Source organism: Euprymna scolopes, chromosome 11 (assembly GCF_053919585.1).
Source record: "Euprymna scolopes isolate OS-2025 chromosome 11, ASM5391958v1, whole genome shotgun sequence".
Taxonomy (NCBI): Eukaryota; Metazoa; Mollusca; class Cephalopoda; order Sepiida; family Sepiolidae; genus Euprymna; species Euprymna scolopes.
Window position 1 is genome coordinate 147,156,773 of NC_136492.1, and position 21,758 is coordinate 147,178,530.

Here is a 21,758-nt window from a genome sequence, read left to right on the forward strand (position 1 = left end):
ATATATATATATATATATATATATATATATATATATATATATATATATATATGTTTCGTGGTTAAATTTTAAATTCTGAAAAAACAAACATATAGAGACATATATTCGATTTAAGAATTTATTGCTTGAGAAAAGGAATATATAGAAGGGTTTATTTTAGCCTTCAATATATATCTTTTGTCAAGTAATAAATTCTTAAATCGAATATATCTCTCTATATATTGTTAAAAAAATATTGTTAAAAAGATCTCTCTATTCGAATGTATGAGAGAGAGAGGGTGAATGTCTGGCATCCGTTAGAATGCCTCATCTCCTTCTTCAAAATGGTAAGAAAACTAAAAAAAAGAAAAACCATAGAAACTTATTTTTTTGTTTAATTTTAGAATGTCTCCTACGCACGATCCAATCGCGTGTAATTGTTTCTGCAAAGTTATTGACATCAAACCATATAAATCAATGAACAGATAAATAGCATGCCACGTAAAATGCAAACACTTTTGGCATTAATACTAAATCTATAAAAGTAAGATTGTGGGTGTGTGAGAACACTTTTTCATCTATATATCCAACGAATTTTGTTATCTACAGACTTGCAATTTGGTATATAGCGTATTCAAAGATGTGGAAAACTTTTTAATCGAGTTTCATCCGGAAAAAGAGTCAAAATTGAAAAATTGATACTTGGGAAGATCAACGGATTTTTATCTGTTTGTCAGCTGTTTCACAAATGCGCATGCGTGAATCTTTCGCATGACAGATTCCTTATGTAAAGAATAAGAAAGTTTGTAAACACTTTTTAAAGATTATGTCAAGCTAATATAATGGTTATCGTACTTGACTCACTCTCTTTATGTTTCAGCTCGAGTAGTTTTTATTCACAAGAAGTAAACTGTTTAGATTTAAAAAAACATAATACTCGCATGCACATGTCTCAGTTTATTTCCGTTTTTTTTTATTTCAGTTTTTAAGGAAGTTAACGTTACGTTTAATACCTACGATTTTTTTTCTGTTTATAATAATTAAGAAAATTGCATTAATTAAAATATAATATTTATGCGTATTTTACGACCGGGTAACGCCGGGTTGTCTGCTATTGTTCAAATAAGAACGTGTTGCATGACCATTCATACTATCATCTTAAATTAAACCGAACTTCAAACAACTGTTTTTTTTTTTATTTTTCTATTCTAGATCGGAATGGTTTGGAACAGTCCAGTCATTTATGCGGCATTACTGCACAATAATGGACCCATGGTTTCTGCAAACGCGTCTGGCATTGTCAAACTAGCGTCAGATGCCAACGTTAGTGGAACAAGCTCCGGATTTACCGGCCCTTTCTCAGTGGCCGGATGTTCGTCCTGGCAACCAGCCAATCATGTCCTGTTTCAGTTGGCAAACGCAGCCCTTGGCATTGGACTGATGGCCCCCGATGGCACTTATGGTGTTCTTTTTCTGCATAGCACTTTCCTCCTCGGTAAGAGATCTTTATTCTTTTATTAGTGCATTTTCTCGAGGGCGAAAAAATATATATGTAAAAAAATAGTTTAAGAAGGCTATCCAAATTTTTTTTAATGAGCTTCTGCCGTCCCATGTTTTCTTCTTCTTCTCCTCCTCCCCCTCCTCCTTGCATGAACGAAGGGAATTGATGTTGATTGCAAACTCGTTAGATTGCACTTGCAAAATTATATCACATAAGAACCTCAATTGTACCATATTGTTGTCGTTGAAAATAAAGCTAACGACGTGTTGCATTTGGCCAATAAAAACTAAAGTCTGGCTCTACTTTTGTAAGACTCGTAATTTCCACTTATGCCACATTCCTCTTCCTTTTCCTCTTCTTCCCCTTCTTTTCTTCTTCTTTTTGTCCTTTCTTTTACTTGTAGTTCTTCTTCAGATGTAAAAATGCTATCTTTGCATCCTTTTATGTCAAACCAGAAGGGTAAACGACGAAAGTCAGCAGCAAACAATGTCCAATAAAATTTAGTTCCTGATATCAAATACCGTTTTAGTTCATTTATTCTTCTGGTCTGTAAAGTTTTGTATTCATTTTTTACTAATTTATTAAATAGTTTAATGAAATTTTTTACTAATTTATTAAATAGTTTAATGAATTTTTTTTACTAATTTATGAAATAGTTTAATGAAATTTTTTACTTATTTCTTAAATAGTTTAATGAAATTTTTTACTAATTTATTAAATAGTTTAATGAATATTTTTTACTAATTTATGAAATAGTTTAATGAAATTTTTTACTAATTTATGAAATAGTTTAATGAAACTTTTTACTAATTTCTTAAATAGTTTAATGAAATTTTTTACTAATTTATTAAATAGTTTAATGAAATTTTTTACTAATTTATTAAATAGTTTAATGAATTTTTTTTACTAATTTATGAAATAGTTTAATGAAATTTTTTACTAATTTCTTAAATAGTTTAATGAAATTTTTTACTAATTTATAAAATAGTTTAATGAAATTTTTTTACTAATTTATTAAATTTGTTTATTTTTTTTATTCAATTTTCATCCCAAACAAGGCACAGTGCCACTTTGAAGCAGGGGGCTACTATTAGAGATTTAATTAGCAGGGTCATTATGAAGGGAAATGAGGAGAAAGATGTTTGTTAACATTACACTTGAACTTCTGCATATCAGTGCAGTTGGAAAAGCAGAATCCCGGAAGGGAGTTCCAAAGACCCGCAGTTCTGGGGAAGAAACTATTGGAGTAAAAGGCTTTCTTGCACCTAGGGATCCCTACTGTAAAGGATGAGACTTAGTAGCTTGTCGGGTTTGTCGGGGGTAGTTACGTCGGGGAGGTACAATTGCTTGCAGTTCGTCAGAGCATTCACCATTAAAATATTTGTAGAACAGGCAGAGGAATGCAACATCTCGTCGATGGGACAGAGGTTGAAGCCTAGATGACAGTTCAGGACCTATAAGGTTGGCGACTCTCTTTTTAACCCTGTCCAGGAGCCAGAGACAAGCAGCAGATGCACCAGCCCAGATGTGACAACAGTACTCCATACATGGGCGAATGGTGGCCTTATAGAGGTATAGGATACTGTCAGGCGTAAGTAGCTTTCTAGCACGGTAGAGGGAGCCAACCTTCCTTGCAGCAGCCTTGGCAATGCTCTCAATGTATCTATTCCAGTTCATATTCCCTATAAACGCTAAGCCGAGGAGTTTAAAAGAAGTACTTTCAGGCAATGTGTTCTTGGCCATTGCTATTGGTGGTAGATAAGGTTTCTTGTAGTTATTGAAGGAAACAAGCTTAGTCTTAGCAGCATTGAATGTGACCAACCATTTTTGTCCCCATTCCACTACAGAGTGGAGGTCATCCTCTAGTGTTTCTGCCATTTCCTTGGATATGGGTTCATTTGTTTTCCCTTCATATCTGTTATAGAGAGTGGTGTAATCGGCAAATATACCCATCTCCGAAACAATTTTATCAGGAAGGTCATTTATGAATATCAGGAATAATAGAGGTCCAAGGATAGACCCCTGAGGTACTCCCGCATTTATGTCATATTGTTTGGATGTACGACCGTCGAGGACAACTTTGATTTTTCTATTACTTAAGAAGGATTTAATTACATTATGAATTCTTCCAGTGATTCCATATGATCTAATTTTCCTTAGAAGACCATCGTGCCATACCCTGTCAAAAGCCTTAGATATATCAAGGGCCACCGCTCTACCCTCCCCTGTTTGTCCAATGAACGGTATATACGTTCAAAAACAATGAAAATTTTTTACTAATTTATTAAATAGTAAAATGAACTTTTTTACTAATTTATTAAATAGTTTAATGAATGTTTTTACTAATTTATTAAATTGTTTAATGAAATTTTTTATTAATTTATTAGATAGTTTAATGAAATTTTTTACTAATTTATTAAATAGTTTAATGAAATTTTTTACTAATTTATTAAATAGTTTAATGAAATTTTTTACTAATTTATTAAATAGTTTAATGAAATCTTTTACTAATTTATTAAATATTTTAATGAAATTTTTTACCAATTTATTAAATAGTTTAATGAAATTTTTTTATTAATTTATTAAATAGTTTAATGAAATTTTTTTACTAATTTATTAAATAGTTTAATGAAATTTATTTACTAATTTATTAAATAGTTTAATGACATTTTTTACTAATTTATTAAATAGTTTAATGAAATTACGTAATAGTTTACAAAGCCCTCTATTTATGTTGCAAATGATTTTCTAAATAATCTCCTGCGGTTTACAGATCATGAAAAAATAATAACGTTATCATTTAGAAAGCCATTCTTAACATTCTTTGTGTTCTATTCTGTATCTATACTTAACAATTTAATAAATGGATTAATAAATTTGTGAAACTGAAATTCGCATAAAACGTTATATTACAAATGAAGTTTAAGATCAAGAACTTTATCTGATCGAACACCGTTTGCTGCTGAGTCGAATACTCTTCTAGTTTATCTATGTTTTTTTTATATCTTGTGGAGAATCTGCTGAATGAAACAATTTTTGCATTATTAAAATGTTTTAATAATTACCTTAGCAAAATCGAACGTTTAACACAGTAAATTGCATTTTATATATAAGTATATATATATGTGCAGAATGTTCTCTATAAACTACTTTTTGTCTATAGACCTGAAACTTGATATATAAAGTATTCAGAAGATATCTGAAAAAGTGAATATTACGTGTATACACAGAGAGAAAGAGAGAGACACACAGACAGACAGACAGACAGACAGACAGACAGACTGAGACATACGGACAGACAGACAGATTGATAGTAAAAAGAACAACATTCTCATTGTAATTATATCAGGTTGACAAGAAAGTTCTTGCGGTTTTTAACTTTTAAATTCAGATGAACATATCTCAGCTCAAACAAAAATTTGTTGATCCAACTAAGCACCTCCCGGATGAACACACTTTTGCCAACACAAAACAAGTAACGTAAAAATATTGCATTCTGATTATGATGAAGGATCTGAAGGCATTTTTGATATTGCTTTGGCTTTTGAAGCATTTCTCATGCAGAAAGTTGTCGAGGTGCTTAAAAAACTGGAAATAGGTGAGTGAGAAGTCTGACGAGTATGGCGGATGAGGCAGTGTTTCGTAGCCCATTTCGTTTAACTTCTGTAGGGTCGATTTAGCAACGTGCAGTCTGGGATCGTCGTGGGATAGAATTTGGCATTTTTTTTTTTACGAATGCTGGGTGACATTGTCAAAGTTTCTTATGTATTTCATCCATGTGTTTTTAATACTTCTTCGCCGACGTAATGGTTTCGGCTGCATTAAAAAAAAAAACGGTAATGGATGAGACCGATCGCAGACCACCAAACAGTCAGCATAACCGTTTTTTGTTGTAACTCTGGCTTTGGGAAGTGTTGTGGAACTTCGTCAGCGTCTAACCACTGGGATGAACGTCGCCGGTTATCGTAAAGAACCTATTTTCCATCGCAAGTCACAACCTGGTAAAGAAACGGGTCGTTCTTGTTGCGTAAAAGAAGAGAAGATGACACTTCATAAAGGTGTTTTGTTTGGTTGTCGTTCAATTCGGGGGTCAACTATTTATCAAGTTTTTTGTCTTTCTAATATCTCTCAAGTGGTTGGAAATCGTTGTATACGTTACGTCTAATTTAGAAGCAAGTTCTCGAACAGTTGTGCGTGGATTGGTTTCGACAAGCTCTTAATTTATCATTGATATCGCAAGCTGTTTCAGCAGCTTTCCAGCCTAGATTGAATTGAAATAAAAAAATTGTCTAACTTTGCTTTTTTTTCATTTTGTACTTAACGTTCTGAAAAAAAGACATAATTGGTTTAAAACTATCGTAATTTAAACGATTAGACAAAGCGAATAACGCCGTGTAAATGATATATAAAGTAAATCATAACGAAAAATGTTTAGAAAATACAAAATCAAAATTAAAAATTGAGAAAGAACTTTCTTTTGAACCTAATTTGTAGAGAGACTATTATAGTACGCAATAAAACATCTTATTTTACTCACAAATTTAAAAGTTAATTATTTTACTCACAAGTTAAAAAGTTAATTATTTCACTCACAAGCTAAAAAATTATTAGAATTTTAAATAAGAAAAAAATTAAAATTAAAAATAAAAATAATCTTTAAAAAAATATTCATAATTTAAAATTTTTTAAAAATCTCAAGATTTGAAAATTAAAAAAAATATAAGAATTTGAAAATCTAAAAAATATTAAAAAATCTTTACTCATATAAAATTAGGCATGTTTATATAGTTGTATGTACACAGCTACCAGGTTATTTATCTTAATGTTGGCTATATTTACTTTAATTTATTTTAAAGCATATATGTAAAATGCGAATGGAAGACGTTTGTGAATATTTATGTGCCTCTGACTTTTTGATGAAATTTTAACATCAATTAATACTAAATTCCTGTTTCATTAGAATATTGAAATAAAATTATTTAGAGAATAATTATTTAAATAACAGTGATTTAAATGACAATTATTTAGATAATAATTATTTAAATAACAGTGATTTAAATGACAATTATTTAAATGACAATTATTTAAATGAAAATTATCTAAAAAAACAATTAATTAAAAAACAATTATTTAAATAAAAAGTATTTAAATAAAAATTATTTAAATAAAATTATTTAAATAACACTGATTTAAATAACAATTATTTAAATAACAATTATTTAAATGAAAATTATTTAGATAACAATTATTTAAATGAAAATTATTTAGATAACAATTATTTAAATGAAAATTATTTAGATAACAATTATTTAAATAACAATTATTTAAATAACAATTATTTTAATAAGAATTATTCAAATAAAAATTATTTAAATGACAATTATTTAAGTACCAATGATTTAAATAACAATTATTTAAATAACAATTATTTAAAAAACAATTATTTGAATAAGAATTATTTAAATAAAAAGTATAATAATAAGAATTATTTAAATAAAAAGTATTTGAATAAAATTATTTATATAATAATTATTTGAATAAAATTATTTATATAATAATTATTTAAATAACAATGATTTAAATAACAAATATTTAATTAACAATGATTTAAATGAAAATTATTTAAAAAACAATTATTTAAAAAATAATTATTTAAAAAACAATTATTTAAAAAACAATTATTTAAATAACAATTATTTAAATAACAATTATTTAGATAACAATTATTTAAATAACAATGATTTAAATAACAATTATTTAATTAACAATTATTTAGATAACAATTATTTAAATAACAATTATTTAAATAACAATGATTTAAATAACAATTATTTTAATAACAATTATTTCGATAACAATTATTTAGATTATAATTATTTAAATGACAATTATTTAAATAACAATGATTCAAATAAAAATTATTTAAATAACAATTATTTAGAGAACAATTATTTAAATAAAAATTATTTAAATAACAATAAGGATGAGAAATAAGAACACGGCTTCCGATTTGTAAAATTAGATTTGCATTAAATTTGATCCGTCATCATTAGACACCAATTACACTAATCTTCAAATGGGTTTTAATTCTTCATAAGTATTAGCTCAATAGTAAAATAGAAAAAGGGGTTCCTTGCAAAAAACAGTTGATGTGGCTGTCAGGTGTCTTGAAAAGCAAGTCTAGTGTTGGCATCCATATTGAATTCGAAATATAGACTGGTACTATACATTGTCTTTTTATATTTATTTCTCTAGGAATTATATCGAAATAATTAATTACAAGCACTTAATTATTGATAATTACTTTCCAATTACCTTGTATATAGTATTAACAAGTTATGGCGTTATTGAATTTTACTAGTTCGCATGAAAATAAGAACATCGTATTAGTCGACAAAACGGAATACACATAAATAAAACAGTAGATTGTACAGTGTTAATATTCGAGGTAGAATCTAACGTAAGTTTACAGGTTTTTTTTAAACTGGATATGTGTTTTATAAATTAAAGGATAAAATATAACAGAACAAATAAAAAAAAACACAACAGTATATAATTTTACCCAAAACAAAATAACAGAATAAATTTAACAAAAACATAACAAAATATATTTGACAATAAATTACAGCAGAATAATTTTGACAAAAGAATAAATTACGAACATACATAACAGAATAAATTTAAATAAAACATAAAATAAATTTAACGAAAAACAACATCAGAATAAAGTTAAACGAAAGAAACATAACAATATAAATTTAACAAAAATACATAACATAAACCTTACGAGAAAGAATTACAGAAAAATTAACGAAAAAGCATCAGACTAAATTAAAAAGATAAACATATAAATCAATAAATCTAACAGAAAAAAACAATATATCAGAATAAATTTAACGAAAATGCAAAACAGAATAAATTTAAAAAAATAAAAAATAACGATAAAACATATTAGAGTAGATTTAACGAAAAGCATCGTTACAGAATAAATTTAAACGAAAAAACACAACAGAATAAATTTAATGAAAAACATAATACAAAAAAGATCTCAACAAACACAGCAGAATAATTTCACACTAAACATAGCAAAATAATTTAGCAAAAACATAACAGAATAATTTCTCAAAAAACATAAAATAATTTAGCAAAAACATAACAGAATAATTTCTCAAAAACCATAACAGAATAATTTCACAAAACATAAAATAATTTCATAAAAACATAACAAAATAATTTAGCAAAAACATAACAGAATAATTTCTCAAAAAACATAAATTTCATACAAACATAACAGAATAATTTCACACTAAACATAACAAAATAATTTAGCAAAAACATGACAAAATAAATTCACAAAGAACATAACAAAATTATGTCACAAAACATAAAATAATTTCACAAAAAATATAATAAAATAATTTTACAAAACATAACAAAATAATTTAATAAAAACATAACAGAATAATTTCTAAAAAACCTAACATAATAATTTCACAAAGAGCACAACAAAATAATTTCACAAAAAAAACATAAAATAATTTCTAAAAAAAAAACATAACAGAATAATTTCACAAAAAAAACATAGCAAAATAATTTCTAAAAAAAAACATAACAAAATAATTTCACAAAAAAAAACATAAAATAATTTCTAAAAAAAACATAACAAAATAATTTCACAAAAAAAACATAACAAAATAATTTCTAAAAAAAACATAATAAAATAATTTCACAAAAAAAAACATAACAAAATAATTTCTAAAAAAAACATAACAGAATAATTTCACAAAAAGATAACAGGAAGATATAATAAAGAACATAGGAGAATTACCTACAAACATGAATAAATATGTTTATTTTAAGTAAGTTACTATTTTGTTAAAAATCCGTTAAAAAAGTAAACAGACGGAGTTAGTTTAAATTCTTGCCCGGAAGCATAATTTTAAATGTTAATTTTTGGAACAACAAGAATTCGATGCATTCATTGTTATTTACTCTTTCATGTCAATACTAAGTAGCAAATTTTTTCCAAAAAAATTCAGAAATATCTTTCTTTATGTTAGTTATTAAAATAGTAAAATCCAGGTAAGGATTGATATTGGCATACTCATGTAATACAACAAGACGCAGGTACACACTTGGAATAAATCTAAAAACGTGTAAGTCACGTAGATGCGAGAAATATACACGCATATTCAGAAGCACAAATCGTTCGGTAAATTTTTTAATATGGATATTCACTGCAAAATTATCGTGAAGATTACTTTTGGCAGTTCATATATAATTTACCAAAATTTATCAATTAAAGAAATAGGTATACGGATTGGAAAATAAATTCTTAATTGTATTCCCTATCCCGTCAAGTCGAAATACTGAATTTAGCTTGAGAAAAAAAATAATTTAAGCTTTTTAAACACCTTCGGCAATTCGACGTAGGATGCGGATATGATTATTCTATCAAAAGCATGCTGAACAAAATGAAAGGGAAAAAACAATATTAAATTTAAAAGACGATGTTTGTGTTGGTTAACCTGAAAAAGGGCAAAAAGAAAAGATATTTTTTTTACCATAGTTCATATTTATAAATTATTTAAAGGAGTTCACACAGTGCAAACGTTACGTGCAATATCGTACAACATAAAATTACAAATATTGGGAAACTTAATTGATTTTTTGGCAAAGTGTACTCTCTAGGTGTTTCATTTCACTTCAGTAGAAGTTTTCAAAAATCAAGGAGCCCACGTGATCTATGAGAGACAGATATTCGAATATCCCACTTCAATTCTCTTTTACCTCTCAAACACTGAGTTCGCAAAGAAGTTGGGAACATAATTTTTCTCTTCTAATCGATCACTTAAATATATTCTAATCGATCACTTAAATATATTTAATCGATCACTTAAATATATTTAATCGATCATCTAAATATATTTAAATATGTTATAGCATATCTTTCTTGTGGTCTCTGGGTCTTACTGGATTCCAGGACAAGAATTCACTCGTCCTGCAACTTGAGGCAACATCATTTGGCGAAGCCAGTATGGATTAACCATGCCGAGATCTTATTTGGGTCACGAATACAAAATGTGGTTTGGAATATTTAGTCAGAGTTTACTTGTAGAGAAAACTATCCTCATGCCAGGTTAACAAACCCATGAACAAAGTGAACTTAGATAACCCTAACCCTAACCTGGCAAACCCATCAACAGAATGAACTTAGATACTCAAGGATATTATCTAGTAAGCATTCAAGTTCTCTCTTTTGTATCTTGTATCTGTTTTGATGCGACATTTCGTTTTTTTTCTGTCCTCGGCTGTGAAAAAGAAATACAATATACTGAGGCAATTTTTAAAACATTTTTGCCCCAACTCAATGTGTCCATTTTTGTGTAGCTGGATTTTCTCCACTTAAAACCGACGTTTCTAATTTCTCCGGCGCGATGAGGCAAATAAAGTGGATTTTATGCACCGAATTTTCTGTTATTTGTCAACAATTTTAAATGCATTCTTTTCAATCATATCGAACTGATCAAGTTCGACTTTATCACAACAAGATTGATTAACTACTTCTTACAAAACTATGCGTACGGAATCCCTCCTTAATTTCATTTACCCCCCGCCCCGTCGCCCCCCCCAAAAAAAAGACACATTTAAGCTGGGAAATAAATTTGAATTAGAGCTCATACCTACAGAAACATCGTTAAATGGTGATTTCTGCAGCGAAATATGTGTTCACGGAGAGGGGATCCGAGAAACTGTAACGAACACGGTTCAAGCATAACGGTCACGTTACACAGTAAACCTGAGTCAGGGAGGGAATTCCAGAAGTTAGCAGTTTGAGAAAAAATTATATTAGAATAGAAAGCCATCTGGAATTTGGGTACCTCTACTGTGAAGAGGTGGAATTTTGCTGACTGACGAGTCGGTCGGGGTATTTGCGTTTACTGACACTAATGTTGCAAGTTCATCAAAACACATTCCATTAAATTACTTGCAAAACAAGTATAGGCATATAACATTGAAGCGATGGGACAGAGGTTAGAGTGTTGTAGATAGTGTGTACCTGTTAGATAAGAGTCTCTTTTTGGAATCTTACTAAGAGGGAAAGACTGATGGTTGGTACACCAGCCCAGATGTGAAAACAATACTCCATGCGTGGACGAATAGTGACTTCATAGAAATATAGGATATTGGCAGGTGTGGGAAGAATTCTAGCCCTATAGAGGAAACCTGCCTTCCTTGCAGCAGTCTTGGAAATATATTTTATATATTTGTTCCAATTCATATTACCTCTGAATGTTAGGCCGAGAAGTTTGCAATATCATCCCTCAGATGTCTTTCGCGGTGTATGATAGCTTTTTATCTGTTTCCGTTGCATGGAAAGAAAAGGCAGCCATTTTATCATTATAAAAATACGAACGCTCTTAATATTTACAGGTTGGTGGATAGAGAGAGAGTGGGGAGGAAGGAGAAAGAGAGAGAGAGAGGTAGAGAGAGAGAGAGAGGTAGAGAGAGAGAAAGAGAGAGAGAGAGAGTCTGTGTGTGTGTGTGTGTGTGTGTGTGTGTGTGTGTGTGTGTGTGTGTGTGTGTGAAAAGAAAACATATTCTGAAGTCCGAAAGAAAATGGAATGCACGGTGAAAAGAAACGATGAAGCATGTTTAGCACCAACAAAATAACATTAAATCTGATAAGCGAAGTAGAATGTGTACTTGGAGGTGAATCTTTGTTCTTTTATATCGTTCGTGCTTTATTGGGAAGTGCGCGAGAGAACCTGTCGTTGCTGGTACACTATCGATGCATAAATGTCGAAGAATAAATGAAAGTGTTGAAGGCAGGACGTTAAAAAAATAGGAGAACAAAGTTTATCCATACAAAATCATGTTAGACACAATCATCGAAATCAAGCAATGTTAATCATGGTCAGTACCAAATGGGCAATCATTCGAAAATACCAGGCGCTGTATGTAGAAGCACTTATACACGTTCTTACAAGAACTGCAAAAAGCTAGAGTCATCATCTTGCTATGTATATGCGACTGATCGAGATGTAAATGCGATTGGAGACTGCTTGTGAATTGCATACGTCCATGAAACTTCCTCCTTCGGACGAAGCCGGTTCAACCCGCCTAGGGTAAAGACTACTTAAATCGATCTGTTCCGATAAAAAATAATTACTTTTTTTTATTGACAACTTAAGAAAACGTAAGTATATGAAAGGTCTAAGAACGTTTTGGTAAAAGAATAGTTGTTTAATCTGTAAGGAGAAATTGATGCTTATTTTGGCTGGCGTCGCATGTGTTTACATGTGTGTAAATGAAATAGGCATAAACGTGTGTGTATATTAGCATCTCTGTGTGAGAGAGGATGTATGCATGAACTGCGTTTATGAATTCGATGAGTGGCGTGTATCTGTCTCTCGTTGTGTTTAACGAGGCTCTTCGTCCCAAGAGTGTCCGAACTATATTTTGATACGTGTACGAGTATTAGCTCTGAAATTAAATGAAGAAAGAGGAAGAAAACCATGCATTTGAGTATTTGTTGTATGCACTTGAATTCGTAGTAAATGTTATCGCATTTTTTTACATGGATCGCACCACTTATCAAGGCCCGGAAACCACTCGGGGATAAGAATTATTGCGTGTACAGTAATCAATGGGATAGTGTCGTAGTAATCGTTAGTATTGGAGATTTGATAAAGTGCCTTACTTAAGGGGGCGATTCATCAGGAATTTGTTTATGTTGGACTTGAAGACATCCAAGTTGTAGTCAGGTGGGAAACAGGCAAATGAAAGAGAGTTCCACAGGCGTGCACGTCTAAGAAAAAAGCTTTGTTCATGGAACCTACGTTTTGATTAAGGCACAGATAAAGAGTGGGGAAAATTATTGACAGTGGTTTGAGTTAAACGGGTGTTTTTCGTGAAAGATTGGCGAGGGGAGACCCGAGATTGGAGCTCAGACGAGCACTTGCCATGGAAGTAACGATAAAACAAAGATAGGCTCGCAATGTCTCTTCTGTGGGAGAGAGGTTGCAGGAAAGAGAAAAGGGCATACTCCATTAAGCCACTAAGTCTATTTTGTACTCTGTCAAGGCAGGATAGACTGTTTTTAGCAGCTCCTACCAATATGTGGCAGAAACTGCTGATTGGCGATATTATCCAATAGAGAATCGATGCGTAATAACAACATTTGCTGCTGCTGCAACTTTTTTATCCCTTGAATGCATGTTGTATATAAAACTGAATAGTTACAAAAAGTAAACATATGTTCGTCTTGGGGTTCGTAGAGAAAGAGAGCGAACGATAAAATCACGTGACCGTTGTCAATGCGAACATTTTAAAGACAGAAAGGGGAACAGTGGTTCGTAAGAAGCGTAGATGAGTAAAATGAGAATGACGAAGAGGATTCTCTGAAACGTCATGACATTGTTGAAACAAAAGGTCTCAATGCTGCTTGATTTCTATTAATTGATTTGGATTTCTGTAGATTTCAAATTGGACCCCAATACAGAAACGCGCACCTCAGCAATACCACGTATAACTACTTCAAAGGTAAATCCTTTTTATGTTTAGTATTTTCACCAGGTGTTTTGCGCCAATCCATATGCGCAAACACAAAATTTAAAGTATTTTTATTTGAATGTCGAGGACTAAACATTCGGTTCTCTGTACGTGACCATATTGTTTTTGTTGTTTAAAAAGAAAACGAAATATTTTCTTTTATGGTTTTTAAAAATAACATTATTTTCTTTAGTTTTGTTTCGCATTTGTTGTTGATGAATTGGAGTTTGGTTAAAAAGGTTTACTGTTCAACAAGGTACTGACAAAACCAAATATACTTAAAATATTGTTGCACGCGAGTTGATAATCAGATATTATTTAATGTCGACATGTCGCATTTTTAAAATGGGTTGTAAATTCAAGTTGTGTGTGGATATTAGTTGACACTTTACTGTTAAATTGTCTACGAAGTAGGACATATGAATTACGTTGTTTTCCTTTCTTCGGAATAGGATGTAAATTTGTTTTATGCAACCTCGTTTTGGGGAATCTTATGACACAAACGTTGGCGACGAGTCATGGCATGCCATTCTAACGAGTGACGGGCCGTGCAATCAAATAGAGAATCAGCCGAGCTCGGTGACAAAAGTTTTGACAGCTATAAGACGTAGTTTCGCTCGAGTTATATAAATGTTCTAAAACGTTGGATACAAAAGTTCTAATATTTTTGAAACTCCACGATGTGAAATACAATAAGATTCTTGTGCGTACCGTTAGTCATCGTCGTACAGGTTGATGTGTCGTTATTCTCAGCAATAGGGTAAACGGAAAGAAATGATTTTTAAGCAATAAATGAGAATAAGAATTTGTAAGCATTACAAGAAATGAAATCATAAGTTAAAATTATATTGAATTATCACCCTTGTTTCTTAAATATGTTTTACAAAATGGCGTCACTCCTTAATCAGCTATAAAATTTGGTTCTCTTGCTTAAAAATATAACTACTTGGTCGATTTACATTATTTTTTGGAATACGATATTTTCTTCTAGATCATACACATTTTTCTTTATTTTTGTTGTTTACATTTTGGACAAGAATGAACATTTATTATTCTTATTGTATTATTATATAGAGTGTTCAAATATATCGATCAGTAGACCTGAAATCGTGAAAATATAATCAATAAAACTAAAGATATTTTTTCTAGCAATATTTTTGTGTCATGCATTAATTTTCAAACCGATCGAGCTATTATATTTCTTGAAGATAGATTTCCATTTTGTTTATCCGTACGTGCCTTATCTTGTTTTTATATTTCCCCTCAACAATGGTTATTTCGTCTGCCTTCAATATATATTTTTTTCATTCATTATCCCCCTCTCTTATTCAAATAATCCCCTCTGTCAACATCACCCTACCAAATCTTCATTTTCGGCAGCACTGCCAGCCTGTTTTCCAATTTAGTCAAACAAACATTTGACCGAATTCCCAGGAGCCCGAAAGGATTTGTAGAAATTATTTTGAGTTGATCTTGCCCTTTACTTTGGAATAGGTCATCACGTGACTTTAAGCTCAGCGAAGAAAAATAATATCAGTACACTATCCCTAACCTCCGGTAAATTTCTTTTGTATTTAGTTTGTTTTTTTTCATCTTCATATGCTGTGAGGCCTGACTAAAGAAACTTAATTAAACTGCAGTCTGATAGAATCAATGATTTTATCAAATACTATTATATCGTCTTCCTTTTGCAACAGGATAACATTTTTCTACAGGATGGAACGATAGATTTGTCGCTCTAGAAAAGACAACATGATTCCATTTCCGTTTGATGAAAAACAGGTTTCTTTTTCTGTTGCATATCATCTAATAGTTGGCCAGTTGTGTACAAATCCCAAGAGCTATAGGAGCCCTGTATCATGTTTAAAATGACACAATGTTCAACGAGCGCGATCGGAGATGCGCCGCTGTACACCTCATGCTCTTTACTGATCAAAATTATGACAACAGGACCATTGCCAACACCATCAAAATGCAAATCCGGACGGTTCAACGCTTGAGGATACAGTTGAACGAAGTTTCCGGCCACGATTTCAAGTGAGGATTACATCATGCCAGCTCACATCTTTGAAATCGACTTTGAAAGTCACACCAAAGTGTACCTGAATGTGTTGAAGAGTGTGGTGATCCCCTACTGCAATCAGACGGCCGCTGGCAAGTTCTGGATGTGGCAGCAGGACTTGGTACTGGCCCAAAAATCCAAAAAGGCCCAGGCTTGGCTTCAGAAGGAGTGCTATGACATTGTACCCTTTTTTCACTGGGTCCCCTCCTCCTTCAACCTGAACCCGCTATACTACTCCGTTTAGTCATACGTTGCAAACATCACCAACATGAGATTCCATAACAACAAAGCTTCTCCAATCGCCGCCATCCGCCAAGTATTCGCTGAGCTCTCGCCGGCCCTTGTGGAAAAAGCATGCTCCCAGTTCGCCTTATCAACCAACATTGAGGCAGTTATTTGGAAATCGATACGGAATTTCAAACTGAACCTTTTATTAAATTCACAGGAATAGATTTTTCTCCTTCTCTCAGTCTCAAATATGTTTTTATTTTCATTCGTTATTAATCTCGCCTTAGTGAGGATTGAACCTTAAATCAATAGAAAATCGCCACTTAAAACTACTTAAACTTAACGCCGTTATCCAATGCGTTATGTGGGCACGTAGAAAAGTTTGTGTAAAAGGTTTAGTCTGACATTTTGTATAGAGTTCTGAATTCCACAATATGCACCCGCTTCCCAACGATTGCTACGCCATTCAAATAATTATTGCCGTTGACATTATTCAAGCGATAATAAGCAAAAGCTCTAAAAATTACCATTACAATTGAAAGAGAAAAAAAATGGCGATTTTTAGAACTTTAATGAAATTCTATTTATTTAGTTTTCCTGATCAACCAACAATTTTAGCCAATGGTTTCTGCATATGAATGTTTTGATTTCTATTTGCAGCTCCTGAAAAGTGTCCGAAATGGTAAAAATATGCACTTTTCGTAAAAACCAAGAATAATCCATAAAATCAACATTATAAATTCGAAACTAAACGTCAGCTAATCGACGTCAGCTAAACTTGTGTGAAAATTGCATGATTTCTTCGAATTTATGTCTAACAGGATAACTTTTTTGGAAATGTTTACGAAAAAAATATTCTTTTATTATTTAATTTTTTTCATGCATTTGTTTAATATTCGGTCATTAATTTTTACTTAACAATCAAAAACAAACAAAAAAATTTAAGGTGTGTGATTTAAAATTGAAGTTTATTGGAGGCTTTTTGGACGAATATTAATTCTACATTCAGAGAATTTTGACATGCTGTGAGCGAATGGACAGCATGCTTTTAATATTGAGAATTTTAGAGTGTCTATTTCAGTTAAGAAAACCTGGAGAGAAGGGGGGGGATAGAAAGATATGTTGAGAAATAAAATCTATTGATAGATATTTAAGGAAAGAGTGAGAGAGTAAAGATAGAGATGGAGTAAAAAAGGGAAATGAAAAGAGAATGTGACAGAGAAGAAAAGAATATAGAGAAAAGGAAAAGAGAGAAAGGAAGAATGGGAAAAAGAGAAAAGAAAGAGGGATTTAGAGAGAGAAAGAAAGAAAGAGAAATAAAAGGAAAAGAAAGAGAGAGAGGTAAAAAGAAAAAAGAAAAAAGAAAGAGAGAGAGCATGCGTGCACGCGCGAGAAATAGAGAATATAGAAAAAGTGAGAGAAAATTAAAAGGAAGAAAAGAAAGAAGCATTTGAGAGAGGAACGATAAAGATATTGTATTGGGTAAGGTTGGAGGGTGATTAAAGAAAACGGAGAGAGAAAAGAAAGGGGAAAAAGCAAATAATATAAAAGCTAACGAATCCAGGGATAATATTAGTAGTAATAATTTCACTTTATTTTTGATTGGTTTTTATAAATGAATGTCAAAACCGGGGATTCAATAAATGTATAATTCAACATTTTCACAACATATGATTTCAATTTCAAAGTTCATGGCTGTATTTTGTCAACCATCAAATTTAAAAGTCAGCTCCATCGGATGTCCTATTGGGTTGGCAGGCCAAGAGCAGGCTCAAGATGTTCACTCAAATAATAGCGATGTATGGGCACTTGTAGACCCAAGTCAATTCACGATAGCACGCAACGTAGAAAATCCCTGGGGACAATCACTCCACCCTTTTCCAAGCGATTGATTAGAATAGAAATCTGTCAAAAAAAAAAAATAGCATATTCTTATTGTAATTTTTAAAATTCATTTTGTATTCACATTTTAATTTACTCATCATCATCATCATCATCATCATCATCATCATCATCATCACTGGTTATTTACACACATTAGCAGATTTTACTCCACAACTCCACAACTCCAAAAAAAAAAAAAACATATGAGGATAAACTGTAATTTCCCTCTAAGAAAATTTAGGTCCGCCTTTTCTCACTTTCCGTAACCTCTAAATCTAGAGTTTTCATGATGGCACCACTCAAGAGTGCCACATGTCTATCCTGAGAAAGCTAAGGGTTATATTTTTTGAAGAATTATTTTTTTTCTTTTGGTGAGTGAAGGGTGCCATCATTATTTTCCTTTAGTATAATTTTGTGTGATGATCATAATGGTGTCTTATGTACAGCAAGGAAAATGAGAAGCAGTTTTCAGTGGGTCCATACCAGAGCAGTTCACAGGAAAATACAATGTCAGGTTACTCGTTATTAAAAATCAAACTCCATGTATTTCTCGAAGCTATCGATGCCATTGCACGTAATAAAACATTCATCACATTATTCAGCTGTCGATGACGAGTTCACATAAAAAACATTTGAATAAAATTGTGTTTGATATCTTGTTTCTGTGCTATGATTACGAATCATAAATAAAATATACAAACTAGAGCTTGAGTATCCACTTTGAGTAAGTAAAAAGAAAATACGACTAAACAATACATTTACCATGTACAGGAATCGTCCCAAAAGTAAAGCCTCCTATCTTTAACTCAAAAAGTTAAAGAATTACAAAGACGGGAGTGGTACTATTACAATGAGCGGCCTTTTGTGTTATAGTTTTATTTTCCCACACGCTCACTACCTTTCGCAATGCACTTTTGCCAGGAATTCAATGACGCATCTCTGTTTCAGGCGCACATCCATGACAGGGTTGCTTTTTTAAAGCTTCACACCGTCAATATCTGAAACCGAGAGATGAAAATTACATGTCATGGTTGCATAAGTTCAGTCATTATAAGAATGTTATTTGCAATTCTCTCTAATCCATTTGGGTAGAATAAGAATTGGCGGCATTTTTTTAAAATGCCCCTCGTAGTGTCTTCACCAAGCTAATATTGATTTAAATTAATGCGGCCATTCATTGATGTATATAATTTTTACTTTTATTGGAAAACGTTATAAGATTTAAATCCTATATTTTATTACAAATAAGAAACACAAACAAATAGGAATTGTTTTTTTTATTGGATACGAATGAATGTATATGGATAGATGTAAGTTTGTCATAAAGTTCGTTTTGAGGGAAATGCGGATTCGGTGATCATACAGTTTTCCCAAATACATTTGGGACATACCTTACGCTAGATATTCACCAAACTATCGCATTCATTCTATGGTATGATGATACTTAAACGTGGTCAAGTGTTTTCGCTGAAATTTTATTTACAGAAAGAAAAGGTGTATAAGTCACGATATGGGGGTGGTAACATTTAAAACGCCTAAAACAAAAGGAAGAAAAATAAAGACCCAAACACCTGTTGTCAATTATGTGTCCACAATGTAGGCGACACTTCAAGCCAAAGCTTGGAAGGTGAAATTTATTGTTTTCCATTTAATGATATCCGATTTGCTAATAAGAAGTGGCGAATTGTAAACGTACCCAAAACAATTTTTATAATTTAGCTGTCTGTAAAAGCATATAAACTTTTCGTTTTTATTTAGTTAAATTTACTTAACTGACATTATGAGAACTGCTGAATTTGGAATAAAAGGTGAAGGTCATTGTCAGTTTAATTGTATTTTTAAAAAAGCAATTATTTTTAGATTTTGTGTGTAAAAAAAAAAAAAAAAAAAAAAAAAAAACGGATTGCGGAATTTGTTTAGAATACGAAGCATATTATCGCCGACATATTCCGAACAGATGACGTGAACCGCCGAAAGATACAGAAAATATTACTCAATGAATTCCCAGCAGCTGACATTTAACAATTTTTTTTTAAACTTTGTACAGTATTTATTGTTTATTAAATTATTATGTGAAATTACACGATAATTAAAAAGCCCCCATTCCTGTGCTAAGAATGCCTTTTTAAATAATAACGCCATTAATTTAGCACAGCACATAAACTATATAAGCACATTTTTTACATTGAACTTGTCATACAATGACTATACGTTTTTTTCTTAATTTTTAACGTATTTTTAACATTAGCCATCTTTTTCAGTAAAACGAATTCACAAAATTTACGTTCGGCACCGTAAAAATTGACCAGCATATTTGCGGAAAACAAACGTGCAGTTTTCGGCACCTTCTGTCTGTTTACGTAATCTGCCTGGAATATGCCGATAATAACGCGGTCTCTATTCGGCATGAGTACCCGAATTGCGTACTCTCTCTCTCTCTCTCTCTCTCTCTCTCTCTCTGTCTAACTTCGCCACAGGAGTAAGAACAGAACTTCCACCCAGATAGCAGTTATTCCGTTTTGCCAACACATGTGTGAACTCCCAAGTTATACTGAAGTATTTTCCTAATGTATCTTTAATATAACCTGTATTTGGGGGGGGGGTAAGGTTCCGCAATTTTCTTATATAGAATTCCTGTTATTCGAAATCACCCATCAGATACTGGCCAGACACAACATCGTTTAACTTTGTTGATCGTTTCAACATGATTATGCCGAACATTTTCTTTGTATATGAAATTATTTATGCAACAAAGTTAACACGTATCGTATCGATAATGGAAAAAGTAATCATGTATAAATCTTTCAATTTTTCTTATTTAAGTTTTTTATTTTTGCTTTGGCTTACCCCCCCCCCCCAAAAAAAAACAATGTATATAGCCCGTAAAGCAGAAGAGCTTACTGTGATATTGTTATTATTGCCTCAGGGGTTAGTTATTTAACCTTTGTTATTCCTCTTATTGATAAATAGCCTCCCTGATAAAATTGTCTCCGAGATGAGTATATTTGCTGATGCTACCTTGCTCCTTCACGAGAGGAAAACAAATGAGCAAATATATAAGGAAATAGCTGAACACTTAGAGGAAAACTTCCAGTCTGTAGTGGAATGGAGACCAAAATGGATGGTAACATTCAATGCTGCCAAGACTAAGCTTCTTTCATTTAATGATTATAAGAAACCTTCTCAGTTGCTAATAGCAAGTACTAATGATACTCTACCTAATGTAAGCTATTCGTTCACACTTCTTTTTACAATGAACATAAATCAGAACAAATATATCGATTGCAAAGACTACTACAAAGAAGGTGGCCTCTCTCTACCGTGCTAGAAAGTTACTTACACGAAATCTTGTATACCTACAAGGCCGCCATTCGCCTATGCATCAGGTATTATTTCCACGTTTGGAGTGATGCATCTGCTAGTAGTCTCTCACTCCTAGATAGGGTAAAAAAAAAGTAGTCAACCTAATCGGTTCCGCACTCTCAACTAAACTTTGACCTCTGTTCCATCGACGAAATCTTGCATCCCTGTGCCTATTTATTTAGTAAA

General features: G+C 31.6%; 1 protein-coding gene across 4 annotated transcripts in view; it reads left to right on the forward strand.

The window, feature by feature from the left end:
- Positions 1 to 21,758, forward strand: part of LOC145288103 (popeye domain-containing protein 3-like) — a 221,224-nt gene that overhangs the window by 68,809 nt on the left and 130,657 nt on the right. For all 4 annotated transcript variants that reach the window (XR_013869263.1, XM_080136160.1, XM_080136162.1 and 1 more), the window contains exon 2: positions 1,192 to 1,474. Coding sequence is in view for 3 of the 4 variants with exons in the window: in XM_080136160.1 (XP_079992286.1) it covers positions 1,198 to 1,474 (277 nt within the window). In the remaining variant the exon portion in view is untranslated. The remainder of the gene's footprint in view (positions 1 to 1,191; positions 1,475 to 21,758) is intronic.